Below are 13,220 nucleotides of genomic sequence, written 5' to 3'. Positions count from 1 at the left end.
ACATCATACTGTCCAGCCCTTGTATTTCTCCCTAATGCTACAAGAGCAGGTTCATGCCATTGTACCCAGCCATTGGTTAAGATGAGTCTTATGAACTTTCATGCTATAGAAGGGCTACCTTCAGTCTCTACCTCCCACACAGCTACGATTACAGGCTTGAATCCCTCCCTGCATCTAGTTAATTGTAGAGTCTTAGACTTCCTATATTAAGTGTTTTTCCTTTATCTTAGGGCATATCAGACTTCCTATATTAAGTGTTTCTCCTTTATCTTAGGGCATATTATCGTAATTGTCTCACTACTGATAGCAACTTAAAAGTTCACTGAAAATGCTATGTTCATTCAATATAAACAAAATTCTTAATAGTAATGCCAGAGCAATTTTCATGAACTACATCATTGTGCACTCTCCCTCCTCACCCCGCCCGCGCCCCCCCCCCCCCCCCCGCTAGTTCTAGTGCTCTACCACTTGAGCCAGAACTCTACCTCTAACTTTTTTTGGTGTAGTTTATTATAGGTAAGAGTCTTGTGGCCTTTTCTACCCAGGCTTGCCTCAAAACACAATCTTCGTATCTCAGCCTCCTGAGTAGCTAGGATTACAGGTGTGAGCCACTAGTGCCCAGCTTATCATTCTTAAAGGTACAAAGTAGCAGTTCAAATTAGCTTAACAGACATATTATTTTTTTAAATTTCCACTTAAAAGTACTTTGGCAAATATGTAAACTACCATAGTTTGAAATTTTCATGTTTGTGACCAGAAGGCAAAAAAACCCAGACATATGAGAAATAGATTCTATAAATACTGAGCATCTGAATTTTATGGATACTTTAATATCTTCAAAAACTGTAACTAATACATGTGATATACAAGTCACCAATCATCTGTATATAATTGTATTTCTGTTGCCTATTTTATTGGCAAAAAGTTTGAAAGCCAATTATCAAAAGGTATTCAAACAAGACATGCAGGTATGACTGAGATAGAAGGATCAAAAGTTCAAGAATAAATTCAGTAATTTAAAAAGGTCCTATATCAACATAAAAATAAAAAAGGGCTTGTATGTTAACTCAGTGGTATAGCACTTGCTTTGTATGTGTGCGGCCTTAGGTTCAATTCTTACTACTAAAGAAATATGTTCAAGATGACTCATAAGTGAAAGGAAAATAAATACAGGCAAAACCTAGAGTGTTATACAATTTGTTCAGTCACAGTATCACATAAAGTTTCTAATGCTACTTAAATGATCATATTTCATTAATACATCAGTTCATTGTTATAGTATAAAACACTACATCACTACATAGTATAAGATTACAGTAAGATGTGTAAAACATAAAATTTGCCAAATTTTCATAAATTTAATTATTTCCCAAAGTTTTTCCTACTTGGAAAGACAATCAACAACCTGTACATGTTTTATTTAGCCTTATAAAAAATTATCCAAAGAAAGAGTACACCATAAATTTGGTTAATTTTAAATCATTCTGTCTGTAATTGAACTGTTAGTGATTGTCTCTTGACTTGGCTCCTTTTAAATGTGCTAAAGTAAAATTCTAGAAGGTTAGATAAAATGATCTCACACATTATAAGCTAGCATTAAATATCTAAATTCAGCCTTACCATTAAATAAGACAATTTCTACTATTCCAAATTAGTTTATTAAATACAATCAACTACAGAACTGCTGAAATACAGTAATCACTAGGTTTTGCTTCCCACAGTTTGTGATATAACAAGGATCCCATACAAAAGCACAAGTTCCTATCTGAAAAACAAGCTAGAGCAAAAAGGGCTGAGGGTGTGGTAGAACACATGACTAGCAACAGTGAGGATCATAGTTCAAAACTCCTAAACCCAGTACCAGAAAAATATAAAAAAATTCCAGAAATAATTCACCATCTTTAAATTAAGTGCCTTTCTGAGATGAAATCTTATACAGTCTTCTTCCTTCACCCTGACAGATATGAGACATCCTTTTTATATACACTATGTTCTTCCCTCTACTCCACTTAATGTCTTGTTATCAGATCAAGTATAAAGATATTGTAGTGTTTGTGGTCATGTGTTCATATATTACTTCAATGATGGCTCCAAACATAGTAAGTGTAGTTTGTAGAAAGGTGGTATTGGGCAAAAGACAGGGAAGGAAAGATTAACTCTAATACTATATAGCCAGGAGCCAAGGTACTTAAGGTTCAGTACTGTCAATGGGTTTAGGCATCAACACCAACCTTAGGTTAAGGGGAGGGACAACATAAAGCTACCTTTTCCAGGTTCTGAGAAAGTTAATTCAGTTCATTACACAATTTTATAATGCTGTTTATAAAAGCAGCCTAGAACAATCATTAAGAATACTCTAACGTATGACTGAAAGAATTTCTATTGTAGTTTGATCACTTATCAGCTCTGTGATCTTGGGCTGACTCTGATCTTTCTGGGCCTCAACTTTCCTACCAATGGCAAAAATAGAACCTATGTAATAGGATTTTTTTTTTTTGGGGGGTCTGGTCGTGGGGACTGAACTCTGGGCCTGGGCGCTGTCCCTTAGCTCTTCAGCTCAGGGCTAGTGCTCTACCACTTGAGCCACAGCACCACTTCTGGCTTTTTGCTTATGTGGTGCTGAGGAATCGAACCCAGGGCCTCAGGCATGCAAGGCAAGCACTCTACCACTGAGCCACCTTCCCAGCCCCAATGTAATAGGATTATTTTAAGGAATCAAAGAAACAATGAATGTAATACACTTAAAACAATGCTCAATAAATTATGTGATAGCTATTATACTTATCCCTCCATAGCCACAGGGAACTGCTTCTAGGATCCCCAACAGTTACCAAAAATCCTTGAATATTTGAAGCATAGTATGTTTGTATAACATATGAATCTACTCATTTATAAATACCTTTAAATCACTTCTGGATTATCATCTAATAAAATGTAAACAGTCACTGTACTGTTAGAAAATGACAAAAATGTAATGTTCAATCAAAATTATTTTCCAAAATATTTTGGATGACTAGTTGAATGTATAGATGAAGAACCTGCAGATATGAAGGGCCAGTTTTATTTTATCAGCACTGTTTCTCTTTAACTCATACAATGAGGATCAAACATCTTCTTTCACGTATCACTTATTCCGTATTTATTTCTCAAGCATTTAAGTATTTTAAAGGCATCCACAAATATTAAAACATTACCATCTTTAAAAGAAAACAATACATATATTAAGAAGTCAATCTCAGACCAAGTACATAATTCACTAAACTGTTATCTTAACTCTTACCATGTATATAAGCTTAGATTCATCTAGTCAATCTACTTTCATCAGTAGTATCAAATTCAATAGGATATATGAAACATGTCCAAGTCTATATAAACATGGGGTCAATTAAAACAAATTAAATGCAACAAAAGCTTAGAATGGAACTGAATAAAAATGAACCATTATCATTATATTCAAAATAAGTTCTAAATAGCTGGGAATACACAAAAAAACGGTGATGTCTCAATTAAGTCACACAAAATTGAAGACCTTAAGACCATGAAGCCAGGTGCTGGTGGTTTATGCCTATAATCCTAGTCAGGAGGCTGAAATCTGAGGATAGTGGTTCAAAGCTAGCCTAGGCAGGATTCTCCTCCAATGAACTACCAACTAGAAATGGAGCTGTGGTTCAAGAAGTAGCCAGCTAACTTTGCACAAAAAAACAAGACCTGGTGCCATGGCTCACGCCTGTAATCCTAGCTACTCAGGGGGCTGAGATCTGAGGATCTCGGTTCAAAGCCAGCCCCGCAGGAGAGTCCATGAGATTCATATCCCCAATTAACCACCAGAAAACCGAAGTGGTGCTCTGGCTCAAGTGGTAGAGCGCTAGCCTTGAGCTGAAGCGCTAAGGGACAGTGCCCAGGCCCAGTGTTTTTCCATGACTGAAAAAAAAAAAAATCATCCATCTCAGGGACAGTGCCCAGTCCCTGAGTTTAAATCCCAAAACCAGCACACATAAACAAAAAGAATGGGGGGAATTTTCTATATTAAATATAGGCATATGTAGCATAATGACTGAGTGACATTCTGATATAGGCAACTAGTGATGTAACATGACACACTGTTTTAAAATAAACTATATGTAAACTATCATAAAGTAACAATAAAAAGCAAAGCAAAAATACGCAACCCACAGTAACCTAATTCTCTAGTATCATTATCAACTATCAGCTTTTATGCATGCTATATAGTTGTATGGGCTATACTTTTATAACACTTTGTTCTTTGACAACAGGACAGCTATGATGTCGCTAGGCAATAGGAAATTTTCAGCTCCATGATGATCTTATAATCATATGGATTATGGTCATAAATGTGTTCTATTCATCAGCAAAACATCATTTATAGGATTCATTGTTGTACTTAAGCAAACCTACATGGTAATATCTAATACATACCTATATACTGTTCAGCCTACTAGTCCTCAAGTATACATGTACAACATGTTATTGAATTGAATATGGGAGGAATAGTAACAGAGTATTTTTTGTCCAAGCTCAGAAAAGTTATAGCAAAAATAACAGATCGCGTAATTTTTCACCTCCATGACTTTGAGATTTTTTTACAGATGCCACCCATAATTGGTGAAAACATTATGTAACACATGTATAGGATCCTAACTATATAATGACCTAAAATTACTGAAAAGTCCTATTTCAGAGAAGTAGCAACCTTCTGGATTCCACATAACCAAAGCAACAATGTCTCCAACCTGTGTTCTCACATAGGAACTTAAGCCTCAAACAAAAAAGACCTAGTAAGTATGGTCCTTCTTGTACTGTAATGAGAAGTTTGTCTCTCTTTTTTCTCCAAAGCTCAAAGTCTAATGTAAGAAAATAAAATCAGAGCCTCAGATAAAGCAAACTGTATTTCAATTCCAATAAGGGAAGAGTTCTCAACTGCTGATACATGTAGTCCTTTCACAGACATATCTAACAGAATCAGATTTTGAAGATACATATTTCCACTTTAAGTACACTAAGACACATATTTCCTTTCAAGCTCACCAATGCAAAACACTACATCTAGCTTCAGGTAATTACTTAAAATATGTGAATGATAGCGTATAGTAATTTGAAAAAGGAAACAAATACAAGATTCATGTCCATTCCATTTCCATGTCAGAAATATTCTGACAACCACACTAGCATTAAGATGAAAACATATAGCTCAGACAGGTATCTTTTTTTTTGGGGGGGGGGGTCATGGGGTCTGAACTCTGGGCCTGGGTGCTAGACCCTCAGCTCTTCAGATCAAGGCTAGTGCTCTACCACTTGAGCCACAGTGCCACTTCCGGCTTTTTTTCTTTTTGCTTATGTGGTGCTGAGGACTTGTTCTTGAGAAAGCAACCTACTCACTCCTATTTATAAAAGATCAAAAAGCCTATTTTTCGATAAAATAAAAGCCTATTTCTCTAGACCAAAACACAAATAAAAAATCCTAATATATATAGTATATGGAATATTGATTACCTAATAATAATAGTTACACTTGGTAATTTTGGTTATTATTACTAATAATCCCAATTTAAATTCAACAGGTTAGCTTGTTGGCACTTGTTCTGTCTCCTCTCTGATCATGCTTCTTAATGAATGTATTTGCTATACTCAACAAAAAACATTGCTGTATATGTTAACATTTACTTCAAAATTGACTTTTTCTCCTAAGAGCACAGGGCACTAATTTAACATTCTATGCAATTTTCTAGAAAAGGAAAAATAAAGAGAAAATGGGGGCTAGGAAGATGCAGTTGAAAACTAGGGAAAAGTGGAAAGAAGGTACTCAACTAAGGCAGAAATAAAGAGTAAGAGTTTTAAAAGGCTTTTCTGCAAGACTTTGCAACACTGTGGTAAACAGTGTTTTCATGAGTTTCAGAGAAAAATACACTACATTCTTCCTAACTGATGTGGTCAAATACTCCCCAAACTTCATAAACAGTACAACAGTCAAACTTTTGAATGAGTTCACATGAAAACAAACTGCTATCTTAATAATGAGGAAAGTAAGCATACATATTTTTTGTTAGTAAAAACTAGTCAAAAATAAACCATATTCAATCTGAAAGTTATATAGACCCAGCTTAATATTTCCTTTTCAACAGTATTTGCCTGAGAAAGGCACAGAGAAAATAATCTAGTCAGGAATTATAAGCAGATAACCTAAAATAATAGTTTCTTTTTTTGTCACCATTATTCAAATTCAAAATTAAAAAGCACGGATTCTGTAGCTAAAGTAAGGATATTTCAAAAACAAATGTGTTGAAGCAATCACAAATATTCAATATATCAATACAATGCATTTCTCTGGAAGACATCATTTTTTTCTACAAAAAATGTGGCAAATCATGTGTCAAACTTGGTCAATATAGCACAAATATATTTGCCTAAAGTAAAAGTATTTTAGACTTATTAAGACAAAATTACTAATTTATTTTATCTGCTCTTTTTTGCTAAGCAATAAAGTAGTATTAAAGGGGTAGACACTAAAAAGAATAGTAACAAAGTTACAAGTAACCACTAGAAAAGGACAAATGCATCACTAACTTACTTTCTTGCTCACATTCCAGCAGAGTATCTGTATTTTCATTCATTCAACAAGTAATTTACTGAGCACCAAGAACTGTGCTCATCTATATACTTCTTAGCCCAAAACCTCACTCCCCTCCCAAGCTTATGTTCCTTGTTGAGAAAACAGCAAATAAGAAAGTCTTCAATAATTTAAGGGTAAGATGAATTTTGGCCAAAACTACTTCTGAGGACCACCTTGAGAAAGCAGAAAATAGGTTAGGAAAGAAAAGTTTACAGCGAAAGCAAACTTGGCAGCAGAAGAGCAAGAACAGCCTAAGCTTAAAATCATGAAATAACAGCAATAAAAATACCATGAAAAAGACCAGAGGAAGTTTAAATTAAGGGGTTCGTGCTCTGACTTATACCATAGGATAAGCTTCAAGTTTAGGTTATAAAATTTAGATACCATGGCAAAGGCATATACAACTATTGGAGATTCTTGGAAAACCCGTTAACATGCAGAAATGGAACTGTATTTTTTGGAGGGGGAGGGATGTTGAGTGTCCTAGATATGGGAGAATTGACAACTTGGGCTAGTAGAGACCTGTTAGAGCCTGTCTTACCCAGTATTAAAAAAAAAAAAAAAAAAAAAAAAAAAAAACCAAAACTATTATTCATCTGTCAGTTTATTGACCAAGGCTATCCTCACAAGGGGAAAAAAAGACTGAATAATTAAAATTAGAGGCATTCCTAAAATAATTTTTACTATTTCCACATCAATCCACCCAATCTCACAGCATCTAACCCTGTTATCAAATCATCTAAATTGAATCATAAGGTGTTAGATCTGAAGGGGATCTCAAAATATTTTATTCTATCCTCATTAAAAGATTCAAAAGAAGAGAAAAAGAGCCTATGTTAGGCAAAAGCAGAATCATTTAGAGTAAAGATAAAGACTTAATGTTCTGGTGTAGAAAAGGCAACAGAAAAGTAAAAGAAGAATCTTCTTCAAAGACAAAACATTATTTACTATACCTTTGGAGAAGAACACAGCCTCATACATAATAGTTTGAAACAAACTGGTACTGGAGTTTTTTTGTGAAGTTCAAGTAGGCAGAATTTCTCCCCCATTAATGTTTTTTTTTTCTTTTGTTTTTAAAGTGAACTGTTGGCCAGGCAGAGTGGCCCATGCCTCCAAGCCCAGATACTTGGGAGATCATGAAGATCATAGTTTGAGGCCAGCTGGGGCAACAAGTCAGCCAAATCCATGTCAGCCAATGAAGTTTTGGTGGCTTACATCTGTCATCCCTGCTATAGAAGGGAAGTATAATCAGATGACAAAGACTAGGCTAGCACCCAGTAAAGATGGAAATTACTTGAAAAATAAAGCAAAAAGGGTTAGGGGCAGGTCATTCAAGTGGTAGAGCACTTGCTTAGCATCAGGCTGAATTCATGTTCCATTACCACCAAAACAAATGACCTGTCCCAAAAGCCATTACCTAAATCACATATTACTCAGTTTATGTACTTTGTAAGGTTCCTTCTAGCCCCAAGATCCTATAATTATATAAAAGTAGAAGCTTGACTTCCCCATTACTGTTAAAAAGAGGTTACTTTAAACTACAGAATAGCGATAAACCTGAAAGATGCATTATTTGGCTATATTTGTTAATTCCAAATATTTATTAGTCTAATAGATTCAGCCTGGATTATAGAAATAACCAATCTAGACTGCCTTAAGAATTTTTTTATTTGCATATACAAATTTCTTAAGTAACTTGTAAAATCTTTAAAAATGATGAACTCTAGCTTCCCTATCCATGTCATTATTCTGTCTGGTCTACATATTATTTTATAGTAAGTTTTTAAAAATATTTCCACCTATTTTGGTCTTCAGCTGGTTCTAGCAAGGTATATTAATGAAATGTGAGCAATACAGTTATCCCTCTGTACTTGAGGGACTGGTTCCACAATTCTTCATGGATACCAAAATCCAGATGCCAAATGTCACAGTAGTTGCATATAGCTCTATATTGTCTCTTACATACTTAAATCATTTCTTGATTTATCATACCTAATATGTATGTTATATGTGTATGTATATCTATTACATTCTATTGTTTAAGGAAGAAAGAAAAAATTTTAAGTATTCTATATAAGGCAATTTATTTTCAAATCATAGGTTTATTCCATGGATATGGAACTCCACAGTTATGTAGTGACATGAAAGTTTTATAAACTTCACTCTCAAAATCTACAAATTTAAAATTTTTTAAAATTGGCTAACCTCTACCATTACTGTTACAAATGATGAAAGCACCTTTTGCTTCTTTCTCAATTATCTTCTGATCACTTACTACTGATTAATACCTTTAGGTATATGTAAACAGAAGAAATAACACAGAAAAATAATCAATTAGTCATTAAAGAAATGTTTGCAGAGATTTAAATAAGATGCATGAATTACTTGATGATTCAGTTTATGCTCTTCTAGTCAGTCAATCTGTCTGTTTCTCTCTCTTTTTCTCTATTGTCTTATAAAGGATTTAGCTTTATCAAATTAGGATCCACATTTTTTTGAATAGTAGAGAATGATGTAATTTTGAGAAAATAATAGCATTTCACTGGACTCCTAAAACATTCACTCATTATCCTAACAGCAGCCAACAATGGGAGAAAAAAATTAACCAATTATATTGAAAGTGCATGAAATATATTGTCCGAGGGGTGGGGTGGGTGGAAGAAAACCACAAGACAAAATTTGGAATTGTAAATAATGTACATATATCATCTAGCAAGTAACTTACTAGGAAGGTGGTCACTGATACAACTAAAGAGAAAGTGCTATATAAACTAAACTGTGACCAGCTTGTCAGTAAGATGCACAAAAATACTTTTAAAAAATAAAATCTGCATGTTACTACAAAAGACTAGCTGGTATCTTGGCTTTGGTAGTGCAACAGCACCATTACAGCAAGGGTAAGCAGGTCAATCCCTTGCAAAACTTACCTTGATTGGCCCAATGGAAACAGAAGGCCCCAGAAAAGATAGAAGCATCTGGCAGTAGCAAATTGTTTTATTTTATCTTTCTGTGGAAAGAAACTAATTTTAAATAAGAACCAGAGCATTTAAAGAATAAATATTTTTTAAAGCTCATTATCTAGTTAGAGTAGCTCTACCAAGAAAACAGAAGAGCTCTTTGTGGCTTAGAGATGGAAGAAACAGAAAAGAGGAATCAGAGTTTTCTCTGCATCTCTGGAGGAGTTTTAAAACTTGTGCTATTCTAGAACAATAGAATAAAAGTTTTTTATATATAGAACTCCTGCAGGCAATATCTTTTGGGTTTGGTGCCTTTGGATAAAGACTTTTATACAAAATTAAGGGCTATATTCTAAATATAAGAGAACCACTTCACACTGAGCCCTTCTACTGTTAAGGTTAAGTAAGAGAGAGACACAGCAAGCTTCTTTTTCCACTACAATTTCACCAATAACTTAAGTTATCAAGGCTTAAATAATTATCAAAGCAAAATACTCCTTAACAAAAGAAAAACTAATTTTTCCAAAATATTTTGCTAATCTAAATTTTTCATGATTTATCATGATATGGAAATAAGCCAGCCAACTAAATATCAATGTATTCTAAAACCTAGCATAGGGCACAATATGATTCATGGTAACAACCTATTGTCATTTTTAGATGCCTTCTCTACAAATTCAGTTCTACCAAATCACTGCGATAGCATTAAAACCTTCTGGCCCAAATCACTAACAAAATGTCCATTTACAATTTATGCTGGAGATGGAAGGGGCAGCTCATAAGCAGGAGTGCAGAAGCAATAAGCATTAATAAAATAACATAGGTAGAAAACAAACTACCCGTCAGGCATTGTTCCATGATGTATCAGAACTACAGAGCAGAAAAATTTCCCCAATACCCCAACAGAGGAAGATATTTCAAAAATCAAACTCGTTCTAAGCCAAACAATTATTTTTTCTGATTCTATATATTTACATGGTCCACCAAAATAAGTTATGTTGACAGATCAGATAATATTGGCTTTTAGAACATTAACTTCACTTGAGATGCTTGAAAACAACATTTAAGTTTAGATGTGCAATGGCATTTTTAAATTTTAAAAATTCTTAATTTTGCTTTAGTAGTCAATACACAGTTTTATACAGACTTTTCCACTACATTCAAAATTTGGTTACAGTCATGATTCAATATTTGTCTTACCTGAAAACTATCTGAGCATAAACTAATCCTTAAACAGTTACAAATATTAAGATCGACCTAGATGTTGTAATCTTATCACAATAAAACTTAAGAACAAAATAAATACAAACCAAAACAAAAACATAATGTTCTTACTTGTCCCATTGGCGGCCCTCCCATAGGAGGCATCATTTGTGGCATCATTCCATGAGGTACAGGAGGCATATTTGCTCTCTGACCCATAGGGTGCATTCCCATTGGTGCATAATGCATGCCAGGGTGGCCCATCTGGAAAACAGTGAAAATTAAAAAATTAGCAAATCACATTAACTGCTTCTCAAAAGGGGAGAAAAAAAAATCTCACTTCAACCATTACTTACTTTCAGTGGCACAGTAAGGTAATATGTGATTAAATTACTGGACTCGTTTATACCATCTTGTTCTAAAAAAATAAGCTGCAGTGGTATTTTTAAGGAGTTTTGAAGTTTCATAACAAAGTGGAAAAAGTTAAAATCATTGACCAAATAGGTGCTCATAAGGTCACCCATGCTGCCTTAATTAGTGACTAATTGCTTAATTTGTGGGCATGTTTTAATGCCAACTTAAAAAATGTTACAGTGAAGTGAAACGACAATTTTGTCTCACTTAATACAGAGAATGGTATTTTATAGTGCTACTGAGTTTTAAGCTTTAAAATGCTGAATTTACCAAATTAACCTAGGGGAGGTCTGGTATTAAACAGTACAGGTCGGCCGCACACTTCACTTCCACAAACCCATCAATTATTTTCTAATCTCTGGTTTAGAAAAAGGTAAAATTCCTTTTGCTAGGAGCACACTTTCGAAGACTGTCATTCTGTCACCCACTGACACTATATGTCAAATACTAATTCATCCATTTTAAATGCCCTTTTAAAGATAACTACTTTCTTTACATGTGTCCATTGTTCCTGGTTTGGAACCAGGTACTTGTCCCCTGTCCGTTCTCCCAGCAACACTGGCTGCAGACCACCACTACTACAGAAGAAAAAAAAAAATGGGCCATCTCCCTTAACATCCTCCAGAATCAAATCTCCGGATCCTAAAAAGGGCCTAGGGCTACATGACGCCTGGCCCGCCCAGGGCCCGGAACCTTCACCGCGCATCTGTCTAGGCCAAAAGTGCTGGGAACTTCCAGGGTCCCACAGCTTTCTCTTTGTGCAACCCCGCCCTCCATTTCTCTCCCTCAGGTCGAATCCCACCATCTCGAGCTCTTCCTCCGTCCACTCTTATCTTCTTCTCCTTTTGGAGAAAGCTTCCTGTCTCTGACTCCGAGTTTCATTGTGCCGCTTTCTTCCTGCCCCGCCGATGCCTTACCGAAGGCCGTCTTCTCAGGAAGCCGTCAGCAGAGACCCAAGAGCCGGAGCAGAGGCTTGAGCCGGACACTCTCCGCTCCCCGTCCCCGGGACCCCGCGACGGAGGTTGGCTCTCCATTTCACTCACCATGAGGCCTCCACGTTCAGCTCCCGTTCCCGGCCTCATCGTCGGGCTCAGACTGCTCTGCCGGCGGCCACTGCCGCTGCACATACCAACAAGAAGCGATCTGAGTGGCTGGCGCTCGCTCGGGCCAAAGGGTAAAGGCTGCCCTGAGTTACGAGGCGGGATCAGCGGGGCCAATAAGCTGACAGACTTCTCAATTGTCCAATCAGAGTGCGCGGTCGACACGCAGCTCTGTGGTGATTCGCCCTCAGCCTCAGCCTCGCTCGGCGTCGCCTGCATGGAGGGGGTGGGGAAAGAAGGGGGACCAAGTTTCAGCGCCGAGTCCTCGGCCGGGAAAACTCCACCAACTTCCCCCCCCCCCGGGAAAGGAAAGACAACTGTGCCCCAGCTTCCCGGGCTTAGACGCCCCGGAGGGGGAGGGGCAGTGGAGGGGTCCTCCACCTTCACCACCCTCCGCCCGAGCTACGAACGCCCCCACAGACCTGAGGCGGCCCGGGGCGGGTGGGGTGGGGGCGGGGCAGGCAGCGAATGGCGTTAGCGGGCCGGGGCCGCGCGTATCCGCGCCGCGTGCTCGCGACGGAGGGCAGGGGAGAAGAGGGTGGCGTGTCGGTCAGCGCGGCAAGAACGAGGCTCAAGGAAGGAGTGGACCGTTAATGTCAGGGCGGCCGTGTCGGGCAGCAGAAGGGCTATGAATACGAGGCAGCGTTCCCCGGGGGATGTGGGCGTCTAGGGCCCCGAAAGCGGCCGGTAAACGAGGGGGTGTGTGTCGGGTGTCAACACGAGCGGGCGCTAGGACCTCGCGTCGGGGTTTGGCTGCTTGGGGGCTGCAGGGGGCGCGCGCCTGCCAGAGACGACGCGGCGGTGACCGAGGTTCCGGGCCTGGACGAAACGCGGCGGGAGGGGAGACTGGGCCTTGTTCCGCCTCCGTCCCGCTTCGGCCTAAGGTCCGGGTCGGGGCTCCGGTCTATGTCGGTGGTT

The 13,220-nt window shown here is 37.6% G+C and overlaps 1 protein-coding gene across 9 annotated transcripts in view; it reads right to left on the bottom strand.

The window, feature by feature from the left end:
• Prpf40a (pre-mRNA processing factor 40 homolog A) overlaps window positions 1-12,521 on the bottom strand; it is a 48,313-nt gene extending 35,792 nt beyond the window's left edge. For 3 of the 9 annotated variants that reach the window (XM_070023141.1, XM_070023148.1, XM_070023158.1), the window contains exons 1-2: window positions 12,246-12,354; window positions 10,921-11,052 (exon numbers count right to left, since the gene is read on the bottom strand). In XM_070023141.1, the coding sequence (XP_069879242.1) occupies window positions 10,921-11,052; window positions 12,246-12,329 (216 nt within the window). In that variant the 5' untranslated portion in view covers window positions 12,330-12,354. Of the gene's footprint in view, window positions 1-9,555; window positions 9,636-10,920; window positions 11,053-12,119 lie in introns of those variants that run through there. The other 6 variants (XM_070023131.1, XM_070023132.1, XM_070023129.1 and 3 more) reach the window with 5 other exon arrangements.
• Between the last annotated feature and the right edge of the window lie 699 nt (window positions 12,522-13,220).

This window comes from Dipodomys merriami, unplaced genomic scaffold (genome assembly GCF_024711535.1).
Source record: "Dipodomys merriami isolate MVZ:Mamm:240054 unplaced genomic scaffold, mDipMer1.0.p SCAF_1, whole genome shotgun sequence".
In the NCBI taxonomy this organism is placed as follows: Eukaryota; Metazoa; Chordata; class Mammalia; order Rodentia; family Heteromyidae; genus Dipodomys; species Dipodomys merriami.
This window is presented reverse-complemented; position numbering and strand designations above follow the sequence as displayed.